The sequence below is a fragment of the Eulemur rufifrons genome, chromosome 7, assembly GCF_041146395.1.
Source record: "Eulemur rufifrons isolate Redbay chromosome 7, OSU_ERuf_1, whole genome shotgun sequence".
In the NCBI taxonomy this organism is placed as follows: Eukaryota; Metazoa; Chordata; class Mammalia; order Primates; family Lemuridae; genus Eulemur; species Eulemur rufifrons.
The window spans coordinates 255,492,037-255,511,760 of record NC_090989.1 but is presented as its reverse complement, the minus strand read 5'-3'; the positions used below and the strand labels follow the sequence as shown (position 1 = coordinate 255,511,760).

General features: G+C 50.5%; 1 protein-coding gene across 1 annotated transcript in view; it reads left to right on the top strand.

Annotated features, from left to right (window-relative positions):
- GABBR2 (gamma-aminobutyric acid type B receptor subunit 2) overlaps positions 1–19,724 on the top strand; it is a 366,525-nt gene that overhangs the window by 339,031 nt on the left and 7,770 nt on the right. The window contains exons 14-17 of the mRNA XM_069474472.1: positions 7,878–7,988; positions 12,205–12,429; positions 14,921–15,103; positions 17,674–17,803. Coding sequence (XP_069330573.1) covers positions 7,878–7,988; positions 12,205–12,429; positions 14,921–15,103; positions 17,674–17,803 — 649 coding nt within the window. The remainder of the gene's footprint in view (positions 1–7,877; positions 7,989–12,204; positions 12,430–14,920; positions 15,104–17,673; positions 17,804–19,724) is intronic.

The following is a 19,724-nucleotide window of genomic DNA, read 5'->3' as shown; positions in this document are numbered from 1 at the left end:
GCACTCGGTGCTCGGGGCCCAGGGGTTCCGTGTACCCTGCACAGCACAGGACAGGCCCTCACAACAAAGAATTACACTCTGCACCCCCAAAGAAAAATTGCCGAAGTGCCCCTGTTGAGAAACTGGTGGATGATCTCACAGGCCCTTCCAGATCTGTCGTTCTAAAAAACAAATCACCCAAACTTGTAATCAAGCATTCTAAAAAGCAATTCTTACCTTGACATGACAGCTTCTAGCTTTGCTGCCTCAGAGAGGCAAGGCTGCTGCTGTGCAGATAAGCAGTCCAGCCCTGAGGGATCTGGAAGGTTCCTCCCAGCTCCCGCGCTCCGTGTCTCTGCAGTCGGAGATAGTAGTGATGGTTTGCACACCGGGCGCAGGCTGTCCCGTCCCACAGCCTGCAGAACACACCGGCTACCTCCTTCGACCACCTTGCCAGCCCTGGCAGGCTGCAGGTGAGGAAGCCGTGGCTCAGAGTGGCCTAGAGATATGTTCAAAGTCACATAGCTGGCAAGGGACGGACTTGGGATCTGGACCCAGGGCCCCTTCCCCTCCCTGCCCGGCTTCCTTGATAGGATCCCCCATGTCCCCCAAAAGAGGCAGTGTTGGGTCACCTGCCTTCCCAGGAAAAGAGAAGCATCTCAGGACTCTGAAATACAGCCCAGGAAGCCAAGCGGCCCCCTCCCATACACACACACACGCACACACTCTCAAACTCACATTTATGAACATACACTCACCTCCAGTGGAAAAACCTATCGATTTTATCATATATTTTAAAAATCAACTTTGAAATTTAAAAGAAAGGCAGCGATGGCCCAGGGAGGAAGTTCTGTGAGCCAGCTTCTGGGAGCGGGTCGGAAAGTAGATGGCACCCCCTCCCTCAAAGCAGTGCTGGCCCAGCCAGGCCCAGGAACCAGAGCCACCCACAGCGGTGGCAGGTGAAAGGTTGGAGGGACCCGAGCCAAGAGCCCCGTGGGCAGAGGTGAAGCACATGCTACTCCTCCCAAGCACCCTCTGGGCTCCCCACTCTCCCTGCCTGGGGCCGTCGCCCAGCCCAGCCCTGACGCCCCGGCCAGCCCTGCCCGAGACACACAGAAGCACGCAGCTGTCAGAGTCTGCTCCAGGGTCATAGACACAAGAGTAGCATTGTCTGCCCTTGTGCTAAGCCGTCACTATCTCCATGTCAGAGGGGTGCAGGTGACAAAGGACCCTCGTTCTTAACCAAAGAATTTCTAAGTTGATAACCAAATGTCACCCCACTATCTAAAATCCTGTACAGCCCTGCTGCCCAAAGCATGGCCCCTAGAGCGGCAACGACAGTGTCGCCTAGAATTGCTCAGAAGAGCAGCGTCCCGCCCCACCCCGGCCTGCGCACCTGCGTCTGCAGCTCAGCACGCCCGCCGGGCGGTCTGTGTGCGCACTGTCGTGGGAGAAGCCGTGCTGGTCCCTTGCTCGCTACCCCTCCCCTGGGTTTCACACGGCTGGTATTTCTCATCCTCCAGGTCTCAGACTAAATGTCACCACTTCAGAGAAGCCTTCCCAGACTACCTGACCTGAAACAGGTCCCCCTGTCAGCACCCCTCAAAGGGCCTGCAGTTCCCTTGAGGAATATTGGTCACCACGTGTATTCACAGCTGTATTGTGCGGTTTGTCAAATGTCTGTGGCCTCCACTAGAATGTAGGCTCCAAGAGGGCAAGCACCACGTCGTCTTATTCACCCTGTCCCCCAGCATCTAACACGGGCGTGACACACAGCAGGCACACGATGGAGTCGATTTTGAGTGAATGCATGTCGGACAGACACCGTCATGAGGTGTAGGGCGAACACAGTCATCCCTCAGTGATTCAGGCTCACGTGAACTATAACGTAAATTCACCCATGGGCTCCATTTGCAAATGGGAAACTGAGGTCTAGAAAAGTGTGGGTCTTGCTCGTGGTCACCCAGCGAGTCTGTGGCAGGACCAAGGCCTTTGATCTTTTGGGCCACGACGTCTCAACTCGTGCTCTGACCCCCCTGCTGTCGGTGTGTGCGGCCGGACAATGCGGGAGGTTTGCAGGGGCCACTGACCTACATTGTGAGTAATTGCATTGTGCAGAGGGACTCTCGGGCCAGCTGCTCTCCTTTCGCCGCACAGATGGGGGAGGCTTTCCCGGGCAGCATCTCCGTGCCTCCCGCTGAGCTGCAGCCTGCCCAGGAGTCAGGTGTGAGCACTCCGGTCCTCTGGCCATGGCAAAGAGGCGTGGCCTCTCTGCTGGGCACGGCGCCCCGCCAGGCGGGAAAGAGCATTTTATCAGCTTCAGTCCGGCGTGCAGCGCGGCAGCCCTGCCTTCACAAAGCTCGGGGGCTCCAGGGAAGCCACTGCTGAAGTTTACCGATGAAGTCCTCCTTCCCTCACACGCAGTGCCTCGCAGGTGGCAGGGCAGGTTTGTGCCCGCTGTCTCCTTGGATGTGGCACGATGCTTGTGAGAAGAGGGCAGGTGGGGGAGGCACACGCTGAGAGAGGGAGGAGCACTGGTTTGGGAGTCAGACAGACCTGGGTTTAGTATCAGCTCTGAGACTTAATAGCTGGAGATCTTGGGCAAGTTACTTCATCTCTCTGTGCCTCAGTTTCCTCATCTGTAAAATGAGCATAACCCCTTGTTAGATTCTTACGAGACTTCAACAAGATGACATGAGTTGTCAACCTAGCCATTAGCACATAGTTGTCACTCATGACAAGGCAGCTCTTGGTGTCCTTATGGCTGAGGTTACAGGGTGAGGTCAGCCACTCTCCCTCTGAGGTTGTGTCTCATGGGGACCGTCCTGGTCTGACTGGAACTGGAGGCCCTTGAGGACAGGCCTCTTGTCCATCCTGTTGACTGACGCATCCCTCCCGGAACAGTACCTGGCAAACTGTAGTGCTTAGTAGCTAGGTTCTGAATAAACGAGTGAACGAATGCTAGGCAATTGCCCAGGTGAGCAACAAGGAGGGAAGGAAAATAAAGAGGAAAAAGCAAGTCATAAGTTCTTGCAAGCCAGTCATCCAGGGCAAGAGAAACATTCTTAGGGTGGTGCAAATGCTGTAATCAGCTGTAGGGAGGGCTGAAATCCAGGTGTACGCCCAGCCTGACGTGAGATCCCAGCGCGGCCTCTGCAGCGGTCAGCGCCCCACGCTCGCTGGCCGTGGGCTGCGTGGATGGCCCGCGCTGGGAGCAGGCTGAGTCCAGTGCCCAAGTATGGCCTGGGTTCGTCCCCAGTGGCCCCCAATAGCTGGCCCGGAAGGGGGCTGGGGTGGGTCCTTTATAATGTGTGGAAATCTGACCTTGTTTTAGGTCAGTGGGTGCCTGCCAGAGTAGCAGAGGATGCTGCTGACAGCATCACCATTTCCAGACCCACAGAGCACAGTAGTTCCCTGTCCCCAGCAGAGGGTAATCCACAGCCACCAGGCTGGACTCGCCACGCGGATCTTTGGTGCCCCCTAGTGGTGCCTTGCTGTATGACACTAACGCCAAGTTAGCGTTCAGGGGTGGCCCGCCTGCCCGCCCCCACCCCCACCCCCGTCGGCCCAGCCATGCTCAGGCGCATTCTCCCTGTGTGTGTGACTGCACAGACCGCTGTGAGCTCCGGTCCCAGGCAGGATCAGGGTAGCCCAGACAAGAGGCATGGCTTGAACAGTTTGCTTTGGGAGTCAGTGGCTTCCTTCACAGACTCCCCAGCCCGAGCCCCACGAGTACAGGACCCTTGTCACTCAAACCTGCCCCAGACCCTGCCACTGGGATTGGCATCCTGCGGCACAGACATGGGGCTGTGTGAGGGCGACATTAGTGAGCAGAAGATTTCTGTGGTTTATTTCCAGATCGGCCCCTGCAAACAGGGTAGATGGGCATGGAAGCAGCTCTGCCCACCCTCAGGACCTCTCAGCGGCCCTCCCACCTCTGCCAAGAGGCCAAGGCCATGCTCAAGGCTACTGGGCTGGGTGGGGCACTGAAAGGCCAGAGGTAAGAATAAGGATTTCAGGATTCAGAGAGGTCAGAGCAGGCAGGGATGGGTGGGGGGAGGGGGAGCTCCTGACAAGGAGAAAGGAAACCAGGCTGGAATGTCACAAGAGGAGGAAGACGGTGCTAGCAGCAGGTCTATGAAAACCACCTGATGGCATCTTGGTCAACCCTAAGCAACATATGAATCGCCAGTGGAGACGGTGATTTAGAAAGCCAAGGAGATCTGGAGCAGGGGGTGTGGGCAGACTCCGTCAGCACCTCCTGCAGTGCTGAGCTCGGTTCTGGGCCCACAGATCAGCGGGACACTCGGCGGGTTGCAGGACAGGGCCCTTTCGGAGGAAAGCACAGTGATATGTCTTCTCTGTTGATCTTCCCTCCTGAGGAAGGGTATGCGGACTCAAAGCCAGAGCTTGAGATCATCCTGGGGAGATCCAGAGGAAAGACAAGTCCCAATGGGTGGAGGTCCCAGAGAAGGTTCTGGTTCAACAAAAGAATGGGCAGGGTGTAGTGGCTCATGCCTGTAATCCCAGCACTTTGGGAGGCTGAAGCAGGAGGATATTTGAGCTCAGGAGTTCAAGATCAGCCTGAGCAACATAGTGAGACCTCATCTCTACAAAAAAATAAGAAAAATTAGCTGGTGGTGCATGCCTGTTGTCCCAGCTATTCTGGAGACCGAGGCAGGAGGATCCCTTGAGCCCTGGAATTCAAGGCTACAGTGAGCTATGATTGTGCCACTGCACTCCAGCCTGGGTGACAGAGCAGAGCAAGACCCTGTCTCCAATAAAATAAATAAAAATAAAAGAATGGTGCAACCATCTCACTAAGAACAGGACAGGGTGGCTTCTTCTCACTGGGATATATAAGACAGGCCTTTTCAGGTTCCCAGGAAGAGAGTTTCATTCCATCAAACAGCCGGGTATGACAGAACCAGTCCTCTACTATGAGAATCTAAGATTCCATCATAAATCACTGCCTTTCACTGTACAACAGATACAATCATCCTTAATGGCTTTGCTATTCACGCATGACCGTAACAGGCCCATGCTACTGAATTCTGATGTCTGCTTGATCGTTAGACATTGGAGAAACCCAGATTCTGCCACTAAGTCACTGTTGACCGTAGGACCGAGCCCATTCTGTCTCCTTAATTAAACAATGAAAGGATGTCAGGGAACCCCCATTACCCTTAGTAAAGTGCAGCCCAGCTCCCGGGTGGGTAGCACTGGGGGGACATCTCTGGCCTTGGCCACTCTGACTTTGGTTTCTGAGGATCAGCTTCCCCTGGGATGTCCCTCACTGCAGAGGCCTCAGGGAACCCTGCTGTCCCCTCTAGCACTCCAGTCCAAGTGTGGACTGGGTGCCCAGGGAACCAAAGAGGCCGAGCTAAGGCTTTCTGTGACTTGGGACAGCAACAGGGAAATTAAGCCTGAGTGAACATGCAGCTGGATGATCTGGCTACAAAATGGCCTGAGCCCACCGGCCCCACCCCTCCCAGCCCTTCCTGCTTCCCTATGGGAGCACCATTGTTCCCAGCTCACAGGAACACAGACCATCGCCTGCCTCAAGGGCTAGGCCTAGAGAGCAGGGCGAAAAAAATTAGGGTTTCCAACCTCCTCCTGCCTAAGGCCTGCCTCCTACCCCTGGGTCCCATCAAAGTACCTCTTCTTCCTAGTGACTGACCCTGGGGATGCCCACGCCTTACCCTCAGGGCATGGCTTCACCCTGGGCCTCAACAGGGCAACCCCATCAGAACACAACATTCTGAATACAGTTCTTTGACACTAAACTAAACCCTTAATGGGATCTATTCTAAAGTCAAACAGATTTGCAAAGAAATCTTCAACTTTACTAACTTTTTTTGTTGATAGTTGTATGGATATATCAATTCTGAAACTATTTTGTGTCTATTGTAGGATGGAGCAAGTGAGTAAATATTTTGATGTTGGAAGCCAGGGATCTCACTGTGGGAGAAGAGTGATGCGAATCTGGCCTGGGGGGAGGCAAGCAAGAACTCTCTGGTGTTTGATTTTATCCATAGCTGTCTGTAGATTGATACTAATAATAGACAGAGCCTAGGAGTAATGATACCCTAGAAACAATGAGAACACCAAGTGCCTAGATCTTGGTTTCTAAACACCATCATCCACTAAAAAGAACTAGGACTCCTCAGAGAGATGGCTGACTCCATGGCAGAAAAACACAGGAGGCAACATTAAGAAGTTTTTCACTGGCCAAATCTGGAAAAATTTAAGCATCAAAATGAATAATGATAGCAAGGGATTATAAGATGTTGAATTATAAAGGAACCCATGAGTCCATTCTGATATACATAAATGAAGGGGAGAAAAGGAAGGCTCTTGTTTGCTGGAGAATGCCAAGTGTTTGAATGTGACGGTAGAGTCAGAAATCACCATTTTGCAGCTACCAAAATAGTAAGTGACTCAGGTAAGAATCATCAATGGATGCTGAAACCACTGAGTGAATGTTTGTGGGGGAACAGGACACTCACATAGTCTCAACGTGGCTCCCACAGATTACTTAATAATTACAAAGGGGAAATGGTACCTTTCAAGTGGAGAATCTGGCAGACATCACCTCAACCAAGTGATCACAGGTAATGTCACAAAGTGCCATCATGTACCCCTGACATGAATCCTATTTATGCATCCTTGGCAATCCTGGATGCCAAGCATGCATAAGATGAATCTAATCATGAAAACACACTCAGACAAACTCAGATCGAGGAACATTCTACAAAATAACTGACCTGGAGTCTTCAGAAATAGCAATGACATGAAATACCAAAGTAGACTGAGGAATTGTTTGCCATCAAAGGAAACCAGAAAGAGATGACAAGTAAATGCAATGCATGGGCCTATATTAGATCCTGCTTTGGAAAGACCACAATTGCTTTAAGGGATGTTACTGGGCCAATCAGTGAAATTTGAAAATGGATAGTGTACTCAATAATATACTGCATCCGTGTTAAATTTCCTGAATTTGGTAAGTGTGGTTGTGTAAGAGAATCTCCTTATTCTTGGGAAATACATGCTGAAGTATTCAGGGGTGAAGGATCAGGATATCTGCTACTTATGCTCAAATGGTCCAGAAAAAATAAATGTATAGTAGGCATTGTTTCACTCCCTAGGTGTCTTTTTCTCCTCTTGCCACCATCTGGCTGATTCTATCCCTGAGTTTCCCAATTCACATTCCTGAGAGAGAGGACGTGCTTGGGGAGGGTCCTCTCCATCACCCCTTTTTAGGAAGAGCACTTTGTACAAGGAAACCTCTCTGACCAGCCTCTGGATTGGCTGCCTGGGGTCAAGTGCCCATCCCTTGTCCAATCAGCTCTGGCCGAGGATGGGTCATGTGGTACATAACATGGCTGCCTCTACTGCTCCAGTAATGGGGGCAGTAGGCAAGAGAGTCTCCTCAGAAGGGCGTGGCAGGCCCCAGGCTTGGGCTGGCCAGTGCATCTCCAGCTCCCTAAGTTAACTCCAGAGACACCTGAAGGGCTCCCGACCTAACTTTGTGCCTCATTCTCACCCGCACTCTGTCAACAAATGTTAGAGATTCCTACCCTGAGCCAGGTCTTGTGCTAGGTACTAGGGGCACAGGAGTGACCCTACCCTCAGGAGCTCTGGTCCAAGTTGGAGAGGCATGACGAACGCAGAGAACTGGAGTGCAGGGTTGAATCACAACCGACAAACAGAAGGTAGTCAACGCTAGCTAAGCCTGAGCCCCACAGCCTGGGAACACAGAGGTGGGGTCCAAAGGGCCTCCGGGGTGGTGGCACTGGCTGTGGCTCATGGGAGGTAAAAGGGCTCTCAGATAGGGACCCAGCTGCTGGAAAGGTGCCCGATGCCATTCCTGGAGTGTCTGTTTTCTCTTTGCACAGCCGGACCCAGCAGGACGGGACATCTCCATCCGCCCTCTCCTGGAGCACTGTGAGAACACCCACATGACCATCTGGCTTGGCATTGTCTATGCCTACAAAGGGCTTCTCATGGTAGGTGCAGAGCAGGAGAAAGAGCTGGGGGGACGCTTCTCTGTCAGGCTTCTCTCTCCCAGGGGCCTCTGTCAGCATAAAAATAAACAGAGCCCCCATGATTAAGCTCTTACTCTCTGCCAGACCCGGTGTCTGCCACATGCTATCTCGGTTCCCACAGCAACCCTGTGAGGTAGACACATAATATCCCCATTGCACTGATGAGGACACTGAGGCTTGGTGTCTTGCCCACGATCACCCAGCTAGTAAATGGCAGAATCAAGACCTTAACCAGAGAGTAACCCCAAAACTTGTGAATGTGCCTCATAGCTGTCACTGTACTGCTCCCAGGAGCAGCAGTCTGTCGACATCTGGTGTGTGTTCACCTCCTGCATTTCACTGGATCCTCTCTAAATCCATCCATATTTATATAATGGGGTGAGTAGAATCACCCCTGTTCTAGAGAATGAGGAAAGTGAGCCTTAGAGAGGTTAAATGATTTGCCAACGGCTACCTGGTAACCTCCGATCTCTGCACCGAGCGCTCTTTCCACTCTGCTCATCTGTTAAAATCGAAGATCACGTACCAAGGCTACATGACACAATCGTGGAATTTCAAAGGTAGGAAGGTCTTGAAAGGTCAGCCCCACCCTACCTTAGCCCAGGTTGATCCTTGAATCCCCTCTCCCATATCCCATGTAAACCACGCTCCACTTAAGTCCTTCCAGTGGCACGAAGCTGGCATCTGCACCCTCCTCGGATCTTTCCACAGGAAACTTAATCCACCATCCACTTCTGTGTGAAGCCCTCTCCAAAGTCAAATCACCTGGAATTTCTTGTGCTGCTCAAATGCATTCTTACCTGCTGCTGCTTCAGAGAACTTCTAGTGATTGATCCTGTGTCCTTCAAGGGGCCTCACCAGAAGGGCATGTGTTGGAGGACACTAGGCAAAGATTGTTCCCCACTTCATCCCAGTTGAGACCTCCTTGTGGCTTCTGTAGAGATCTTCTGACCTCCCCCCAATGCAAGCAACAGGACCGCTGGGCTGCAATATGGGCCCCACAAGGTAATGACCTTGGAGGTGTCCACAGGAGATGCGTAGAGTGGAAATGGGAACTTGAGGGCCACCCAAAGGTCCTGGGTGTGGGTAAGAACACACTCGGGAAACACAGTCACCAGAAACTCAGAAGAGTTGTCAGAGATGAGTGGCACAGACGTGAGGGCAGAGCCATTAGCAGCAGCAGAAGTTTCCAGAAGGCAGACCTCAACTCCCTGTAAAGAAGGATTTTTGTATAACAGGGAGCAGTGTCTGCAGATGTCATGGAGCCCCCTGAGAAGGACAAGCTTCTGTCGTGGGAAAGTTACTGTGCCGATGACCTGAGCTTCCCTCTGACCCTTATTAAATAAAGAGAGTGAAACTAGACTCTTTCCAGGATCCTTCCAGCCTGTTGTTCGTTGACTCTGAGACTCCGTGAAATCACATTGTGGTGAATCATATTGACATCTTTAAACTGGATTTATCTGTAATGTTTTGATCATTCATTATCTTCTCCCACCTACTTCCAAAAGTGGTTTGAGATGACTGTATCTCTTCCAGTGCAGCTAATACCTTCAGCCAGCTCATGTGAATAAAATCTATATTTGACAGCACAGATGCTCTGCCATTTAGAGTGTGTGCAGGGAACTGTCCCCAGCCCTCCTGGCCCTTAGGGTTTATGACTAAAATCTCACCCCTACCCCTACCCCTTCTGTTCCGGAACCGCAGACTCTCAGGGCTGGAAAGAGCATGCACAGCCCTGGCGGCCAGAAGTCCAAAGTCAGGGCAGGGTTGTGCTCCCTCTGAGGGCTCTAGGGAGAATCCGTCTTCGCCTCTTTCAGGATCTGGTGGCTCCAGGCATTCCTTGGCTTGTGACCACATGGCTCCAATCTCTGCCTCCGCCCTCACATGGCCTCCTCCTCTCTCCAAGTCTGTGCATTGCGTGTCCCTTACAAAGACACTTGTCACTGGATTTAGGGCCCATCCAGATAACCCAGGATGTTCTCATCTCACGATCCTTAATTATATCTGCAAAGAGCCTTTTTCCAAATAAGGTCACATTTACAGTTTTCAGGGATTAGAGTGTAGACATATATTTTAGGGCCACCATTCAACCCACTACAGATGGGTTGCTTTTCTAGAGAATTCTTCCTGATCTTCACCTGAAATCTGACTCGGTGTAACTTATGCCCGTGAACTGTCATTCTACTCCTTGAAGGCCTAGAACCAAGTTACTGTTTCCTCCTGACAACTCTTCAGAGTGTCAGAGATTTGCAGCCAACTCCCGGGTCCCCGGACTTGCCCATGTTTTGTGACTGGTGGAGACTCTCCCGGTGGTTTGGTGGCGCATCAGCAGCATGGCCGAGAGGAGGGCACGCTAACTCCCTGTCAGGGGGCCTGAGTCCCAGGCCCCCCTCCAGCCCTGGCACTCACGCCATGGGACCCCAGGCAGGTCACTTCACCTGGCCAAGCCTCTGCTTCCTCCTCAAGATGGCACAGCCACCGTGGGATCGAAGGGGTGGCGTGTGAAGGAACCGGCATAAAATAGGCTTCCCACAGTTTCACATCAGTTTCCTCCCCTCGCTCAGTATCTGGTTTCTGGGCTTCTAGTTCCCCATATTAAAGAGAATTTTAAAAAGAGAATAAATCAGGCCATGAGCCAACACATTTAGACAAAGGATAAAGAAGAAAAGAGAGGAAAACAATCATGGTTGTATAAAATAATATCAATCACAAAATAGCTTTGAACTTGTCTTTATATGGAACATTTCAGTCTACTAAGTGCTTTTGCATCCATCCCATTTCATCCACATGGAAACCCTGTGAGTTGGTATTCTTATTCCCATTTCACAGACACTGAAACTGAGGTTCTGAGATGTAAAATGACTTGTCCAAAGTTACCCAGCCAGCAGTTGGCAGAGCAGATTCCAGATCTTCTGGCCTTGTGTCCAGCCCCCTTCTACCACACAGCATCATACTGCCAAGCTAAATCACCCCGAAACGAAGGTCCTCAGGATGATGTTAAATGGTTCATGAGGCTGTCACATGCCCCGAGCTGCCCTGCCGAAGCCAAAGGGAAGAGGGGCCTTTGTGAAACAGCCTGGAGAAGCCACACTGAAGCAGCGGTCCCTGTGTCAGTCAACGGTCTTGGCTCTTCTCCTGCCTGTCACACCACCATTCTGCCCTCCGCCCACTGCACTGCCCCCGCAGCCTGCCACCCAAGAGGCCTAAACCTCAACACCCTGCTGCGGATCACAGCTGGCCTCAACCCTGTCCATTTCTATTAAGAGATCTATTGGTTAGGAGTAGAGTTGCAAGTGACAGAAAAACCCAAAATAATAGTGGTTGAAGAGAGGAAATCTCCTTCTCACATACACTTAGTCCAGAGGTGAGCAGTCTTGGGCTGGTGTAAGGGCTCCCAGAATCTCAGCTCCTTGCATGTTGTGGCCCCCACATTGTCATTACACGGCTCCCACATCATGGTCTAAGATGCCTTTGTGGTCTAAGACGGCTGCTGAAGCTCCACCTATCACATTCCACTCCAGCTGTCAGGAAGGAGGAAAAGCAGCACCCCTTCCCTTTAAAGACACTTCCCAGAACTTGTACACACCACCTCCACTTACAGGCATTTCCCGAAACCTAATAATACACCACACCTAGTTCCAGGGAAGCTGGGCAATGTAGTCTCTACTCTGCGTGGCTGTGTGCTCTAGGGGATAATAGAAGTTCCTGACACACGAGATCTGCCTAGTTTAATGGAAAAAAAAGACTGGCCTGAACTACTACAGACACAATCTACTTTGGCCACCTACTGCTGTGCGGCCTTGGGCAGGCCCCTTCCCTACCTCTGGGCCTTAGTGTTCTAGAGAGTAAGGGGAGGAGGTTGAGATCTTATCCAAAGTTCCTTCCCACTGTGGCCTCCGCTGGGTGGGTCTGTGTGCGCACCAGTCATGGGGGTGAAGGAGAACCGGGCAACTGTCACATCCCCAGTCTGTGTTTCCTTGGTGGGACTCAGCTCAGGACCAGGAGTGGAGACCTATGGTGACATCCAGAAGACCTGGCTGAGAGCAAAGCACCCCCAGCCTCACCCCCTGAGTAACCCTCTGTTCCCACTCCTGTCCCCGTTCTGCAGCTTCTCCGAGCAGCGAGCGTGTGCTGCCCCTTGGTAACGACCGTCTCCCCTTTCTGTTCACCGTTTCAGTTGTTCGGTTGTTTCTTAGCTTGGGAGACCCGCAACGTCAGCATCCCCGCGCTCAACGACAGCAAGTACATCGGGATGAGCGTCTACAATGTGGGGATCATGTGCATCATCGGGGCCGCCGTCTCCTTCCTGACCCGGGACCAGCCCAACGTGCAGTTCTGCATCGTGGCCCTGGTCATCATCTTCTGCAGCACCATCACCCTCTGCCTGGTGTTCGTGCCAAAGGTACGGGCGGGGCCCGCACCACCCTAGCCTCTGCCTCCGTCACAAGGGCATTGCTGGGCTTTCTGCATTTTCTAAAAGTTTTACACATTCTTTCTTTACAATGAAGACAACTCATGTTATAGAAGGTTTAGAAAATGTAGAGAAGTAGGCCGAGCACGGTGGCTCACGCCTATATTGTAGCACTCTGGGAGGCCGAGGTGGGAGGATCGCTTGAGGTCAGGAGTTCGAGACCAGCCTGAGCAAAAGTGAGACCCCGTCTCTACCATAAATAGAAAAAAATAGCCGGGCATGGTGGTGCACACCTATAGTCCCAGCTACTCGGGAGGCTGAGGCAGGAGGATCACTTGAGCCCAGGAGTTTGAGGTTGCTGTGAGCTAGGCTGATGCCACCACACTCTAGCCCAGGCAACAGAACGAGACTCTGTCTCAAACAAACAAACAAAAAAAAAATGCAGAGAAGTAAAAGCCAGATTTTTCAGAATCTCCCATAGTCCCAATACTCAAAAATAATCATTAGTAATGTTTTGTTTGGGTATTTTTTTTTATATTTATATAAGGATATGTTTCCTTCCAATCTTTTTTTTTTTTAATGCCTAGGAGGTAATACTTTTTAAGATACGGTTATAACACATGCATGTGGTTTTGTGGTTTGCGTTTCTCACTTACCTTTTTGTTCTTTGTACTTTCCCACATTCATAACCATCACTGAGGGAAAGTTCCATAATTTGCATATCCATTTGATCCCTTATTGGCGAGCATTACAGTTGTTTGCAGGTTTTTTTTATATATTATAAATGAACAGTTTTTTCTGCCTAACATATTTTCCTTGTTTTCAAATATTCCCTTAAGGTAGAGTCACAGAAGTAGTATTAGTGGGTCAAAAAAAAAAAAAAAACCATTTTTAATAGCTACTTACATTTTCCGTTTATTCAAAAGGCTGACCTTCAGGACCACCTTGAAGAGATATTTTTCAAACATCATCTCACCTAGCAGCAGGCAGGAGAACCAGAGGCCTTGACCTCCCAGGACCCTCCTGCCGTAGGATGGTCTGTGCAGGGGGAAGCGTGGCCTCAGGGGGTCTCAGGAGTAAAGGACGGGTCAGGAAACAGAGTGGGGAAGGAGTTACAGACCCGGGGTGGGGGGCGTCCCAGAGAAGGGGGAGAGGAGAGATTACCAGGGGTCCATTTAGGGAAACAGGTTACCCATGGTGCCTCCATCCTCCCAGGCACCCAGTCAGTCCCCAGGCGCTGTCAGCTCTGTACCAGGATACCCCTGGTGTGTACACCTGCCTTCTCCTCTAGTTGGCCACACCTGGCCTGGCTCCAAGCCAAGGCCATGGCTTCTCTGCTGCACTCTGACACTCTCTCCATCCTGTAAAAGATGCCGGATGATTCTCCAAGCCCAGCTCCGATCACGCCACTCTGCTCTGTTCCCTCCAGTAGCTCCTCACTGCCCTGCTGGCTCTAGGATCAATCCCTGGTGTCGGGCTGGCTTTCGGGACCCTCAGGTGTCCTCCGGTTGCCCCAGAAAATCCTGTCCCCCATCCAAACTGCCCTTCCCCATGAGTGCGCTGAGCCCCGGGCCTGCTGGGCCCTGCATCTGCTGTGCCCTTTCTTCCCCCGTGAGTTCTCTTATCCCCACCGTCCTTCCAGTCCCTCCCCAGAGCCCGGCCCAGGCCACGGCCCCGTGGGGGGCACACTGTCCCGATACCTTCTGTCCTGGCGCAGGTTGAGTTCTTTCTTCATCCCCACCCTGCACCTCTGAACCACGAGGTCCTGGTGGGCAGGGGCCGCGGCTCACTCAGCTCTCCACGGCTGAGCCCACAGCCTGCCCTGATCCAGAGGTGTTTCTAGAATAAATGGGTAAGATCAGGGTCAAGTGACAGCTTTTTGTCTTATATAAAAAACGTCTTTGGATTCAGCTCAGCCATGTGCAGACTCAGGACCCACAGAAACTGTGAGATGATAAACGTGTGTTGCTTTAAACTGATAAAAATAAAATAAAAACAAAAACCTGCTTTTGTCAGTGACAGAGCTAGTTACCAGCCTGTCCCCAAAACTCATCAGTGATTCTAACAAACAGAAGCCTTCACTTTCCTCTATGACACCGTTTTTCTCACTGTCAGCCTCAGAGTTCATTTGCCACAGAGACCGAGGATCAAAGCAGAGGAGGCTGAGCTGGAGCTAGGCCTGAGGGACCCCGGGGGCCTCTGCAGGACCGTTGGGATGCAGGTGGCATCATGGCCAGGAGACCAGACTTCTACTGGCCAGGAAGGACTCTGAGGCTCAGCGAGGGGAGGGGACCCGCCCAAGGTCACACACGGGCGAGTGGCAGAGCCTGGCCTGAGCCCAGGTCCCCTCATTCTCAGCCCGTGGCCTTCCTGGGGCCCCTGCTGCCTCCAGTGCAGGACCTGCAGGGAGGACAACAGTGGGGGACGGGAGGAAGGACCCGGGGCTCTCTCTTCAATCCCACCCCTACCTCTGTCCCCTCAGCTCATCACTCTGAGAACAAACCCAGATGCAGCAACTCAGAACAGGCGATTCCAGTTCACTCAGAATCAGAAGAAAGAAGATTCCAAAACATCCACCTCTGTCACCAGTGTGAACCAAGCAAGCACATCCCGCCTGGAGGGCCTACAGTCGGAAAACCATCGCCTGCGAATGAAGATCACAGAGGTACCTCCCTCCGCACCTGGTAGCCGGGGCCCCTTCCTGCCACTTGAGTCCCTCTGACCTGGTGCCGGGGCCCTCCGGTCTCCTCCAGACCTTCCGGCCACTCAGTCCCATCTGCTGTGGTTACGGCTACAGGAACTAGCGCTAACACATAAAACAGATAGAGGTGGTTTGTCAGAACTGGACGTGAGTTTGTTGCCCACCTGGCCCAGGCTCCTGGAGTCCAGCAATACCTGACTCAAGCCACCCTCAGAAAGAAAGGAATTCGCAGAGATATGTAAGGCCCCAGGTCATAGTACCTTCCTAGGTCGGTGTCTGTCCGTCTCTCCCTTCCCCTCTCTCTCTCTCTCTCTCTCTCTCTCTCTCTCTGTTTTTCACTCTCCCAACACAACCCAGTATCCACCCACATGTATATGATGTACAGGAAGAGAAGAGGAAATGAAAAGAAAGTTTTCAGGAGGGAGAGGTGTTGCAGCAGACCTGCCCTTTGTCCTGAGAGTTCTCAGCTGGTTCTCCAATATTCCTGAGAGGCCACACTCAGATTCCTTTGTGCCCCAGCCACACCTCAAATTCTGGACTTATTTCTATACCAGGGAGGGGAAAGCAAATTACCTTCCTCTTCTCCACCCCTCCCTTTGGGTCGGGGGTATGACCAGACCCATGGTCTGCGGGCTGTGCATTCCCTTCATAAAGGAACTCTGATTCAGGGCAGGGACAGGAAAGTGACAGAGGAAAGTGTGTTGGTTAGGGTGCTGGCTGAGCTGCTGGAACAAAGAGGCCCCAAAATAAAGTGGCCCAGAAAAAAAATATGTTTATTTCTCTCTCATCTAATGTTCCTGAGGAGAAGGTGCCCATTGGGCAGCTCTGTTCCCCAAGGTCATGGCCGGACTCGATTCCTTCCCTCGGGCTTCCTGCCATTCCCAGGGTGTTTTCCCCACCTGCACAAGGTGGGCGGAAGGCATGTCCTGTTCTCAGTGTCAGGAAGGGAAGAGGCAGGAAGTCCACTCGAGGGATTGCCTTTTAAGCAAGTAACACGAAAAGCGCACACATTTTGCTTCTGCTCCAGTTACACTGGCAAGAACTTACACGAGCAGGCTTAGCCGCAGAGGAGGCTGGGAAATGTAGTCTCCAGCTGGACAGCTGCGAGGAAGAAATGAGATGCAGGGTCACCAGATTAGATAGATACAGGATACCCAGTTAAATCTGAATTTCGGATCAACAGCCAATCATATTTTTTAACATAAGTATATTCCATACAATACTTGGGATATGCTTATACTAAAAAAGGATTCATTGTTATCTGACATTCAAATTGGACTGGGCGTTCTGTATTTTTATTGGCCACATCTGGCAGCCCTTGGAGGGGCTCACAGTAGTCGGCCACAGAGAGCCACTGCGCAGATGTCTGTGTACCTAAGGACGACTGCTTTAGGATGGGGCAGCCCGCCGTCAGCCACCAGAGCAAAGCAGGAAAGGTGTCTGGCCCCCAAAGCCACTGCAGGTTCTGTCTTAGGGTCAGACCTCTCTGTGACTAGTAATAACATGTCTCTGTGCCTTTCACTTCTTGCACACTCCAGCACTGATGGGTTCACTCACTCAGGAAACCCAAGCCACTGTTGAAATTGAGTCACAATCTGGCCTCCTGTTTCTCCCACCCTTTGATCCTAGCCCTGCCGTTTGAGTCACATAGAAAAGGGTATCTCTCTCTGGCTCCGTGTGAAAGCTCATCAATTAATTTCTAATTGAATGGCTGTGCTCCTGACGTCAGGACAGCACTTCACAGTTTATAAGGTCTCCTGCCTTCTGTAGTAGGATGCCCGCCACCCACCCCAACTACCACCCCCCACCACCACCATCACACACCTTTCCCAGGCTTCTCTGGGACTCAGTTGCCCCAGAACTTGTACCTGATTTCTCTATACCCTGGGGGTGAAGCCCATCCTGACTAACTCTGGGTGAGCCCCTGCTGGTCTGAGTCCCCCTGACAGCGTGAGGCTCAGAGCTGACTAGCCCTGCACATCGGTGCTTCCCACTGAGGGTCCTGTTAGGTATCAGTAATAATTATTACAGTAGCAGGTTCCCCTTATTAGGTGTCAGGCACTGGGCCAGACTTTCCATGCATTGTCTCATTTGATCTTCACAACACCCCCCCTCGAGGTAGGTACTGTTATTATCCCATTCTACAGATGGAGAAATTGAGACTCTATTCTCACAAGCCAGGACACAGCTAGCAAGGGGCAGCCTTGGGTTTGTACCTGGGCCTGGCCAACCCCGGAGCCGGAGCTATTCCCCTCTCCCTGCCCCACCTCCCTGGGCTTGCTGGGCTGCTCCATCAAGGCCAAAGCCACCATGGAACATGTAACTGCAAAGCACAGGTCCCCCTCATCATAGCTTCTCCTTGAACAGGAGCTGGCAAGGTCCTTCTGCATCTCCTCCCCAAGATGCAGCGGACCCTGGCTCTCAGCGCCCCGCCCAAAGCCAGGCAGAGGCCCGGCCCTGTGAGGTTTGGCTGCCAGGGCTGGGACAGGGGCAGTGCTGAGGATGCTGACTCAGCTGGAGACTTTGTCTTCTAGCTGGATAAAGACTTGGAAGAGGTCACCATGCAGCTGCAGGACACGCCAGAAAAGACCACCTACATTAAACAGAACCACTACCAAGAGCTCAACGACATCCTCAGCCTGGGGAACTTCACTGAGAGCACAGGTGAGAGGAGGTGGGGCCCTGGGACGTGGGCACCTGGCTCTCAAACCAGCTGTCCATCTCCCATTCTACAGATGAAGAAACTGAGGGTCAGAGAGGGCAGGGGACTGGTCTGAAGCCACACACGCAGAGCTGGAGCACCTGGAAGCCCTGCCTCCTGACCACAGCTCAGTGTCCACTTGGACCCCACCCTGCCTGGGCCTGGGGCTTCTATTTCTAACCCCTGGTGTTCCAGTTCCCCACATGCAGGACGTGGGCAGCATTCCCACTGTACTGGCTCAGGGCACATTGCGTTTTCCCTTTTGTCCTTAGCGAGTAGTTTACCTTTACTTCCCTGAACAACGTTTCACAGGTTCAAACACACCCCATCAATGTATAAGAAAAGACTAGTCGGGGAGATACGATGCTCAATCTCACCAGCCACCTAGGAAATGCCAGCTGCAATAACACAAACCATTTTTTGCCTACCTTTTGGAAAAAACTTAAAGATTTCCAGTGTTTGTGAAAGTGTTTGGAAATGGGCATCTTCTGGCAGTATTTTGGAAGTCAGTCTGGCACTCTCCAAATGTTAGACGACTTGACCTGGCAACTCCACTAGCAGGAACCTGCCCCTTGCAAATGCTCCCACGTGGTTAAAGATATAAACACACAGTGTACATCACAATGTTATTGGTAGCTGAGTGAAGCTGGAATTAAATGCTCATTATTTGGGGTGGTTTAATTAATTAAGATACAACCAAACACGGCACTATTATTATTATTATAAGCTATTTAAAATAAGCTATTATTATAAAAAGGGAGGTGGGTCTATTTGTATAGATATGGAAAGATCTCCAAGTGAAAAGAGCAAGATGAAGGGCAGCAATGTGATTATGATATGTGTGTCTGTGTGTGTGTGTGTAAAAGCATATTTTTTAAAAGGTTTGGAAGAACAAACACCAAATTGTTAACAGTATTCACCCACGTGAAAAGCAATGGTGTTGCAGAAGGTGGATGAGAGGGACTCTTTTACATTTTCTTTTAGTATTTCTCCATCGTTTGGGTTTTGTCATTAGCATATAGTCATTAATTTGTTATAAAATTATTTTTTAATCAGTGAAAAATCTTTTGTTTCTTTTTCTTTTTTCTTATTAAATTAATAAGTATTCCTATTATAGAAGCAATATTACATAAGATATTGGTGGCAAAAATGTTTAAATTGAGATAATAACAAGGAAATTACAAGAATAAAAATTACCCTTAATAATTTTAGTATCTGGTAAAGGTAGGTATTTCAAATCAATGAAAAACTGAATTATTCAATAAATTTAATTGGGATAAATGAGTGGCCATCTGAAAAAGAAAAAAAGGTAGATCCTATCTCACAACTTACACAAAAATTAATTCCAGATGGATAAAGATTTAAACATAAAAAGTGAAACCATGAAAGCACTAGACAAAACCAAAGGAGAATTTTTTTAAAACAATTTCAGAGGGGAGAAAGCTTTTCTCAGTATGATGCAAAACAAAAACCGCAAAAGGGAAGGTTCATAAATTTAGCTACAACGAGAATTTTTTGCACAATGTGAAAGCCATGATAAGCAGAGTCAAAAAATCAAGAAACAAACTCAGCCAAAAAATACTTTAACTCCGATAACAAGCTTACGCCCTTATATAAAGAGAAAATATATGTAATTATATACAAAATATATATAATTATATATAAATTAATAAGAAAAAGACCAACCCAAAAGAAAAATGAGCAGAAGAGAGTTCTCATAAAAGAAAATAGAAATGGTTCTTACACTTAGGAAAAGATGATCAATCTCACTCCTTAGTAAAGGAATGCAAATTAAATCTGCAATGAGATATCATTTTCACCTCTAACACTGGCAAAAATCAGAGATCAGAAAGTTGCTAAGAGTGCAAGGAAACAGGTGGGGAG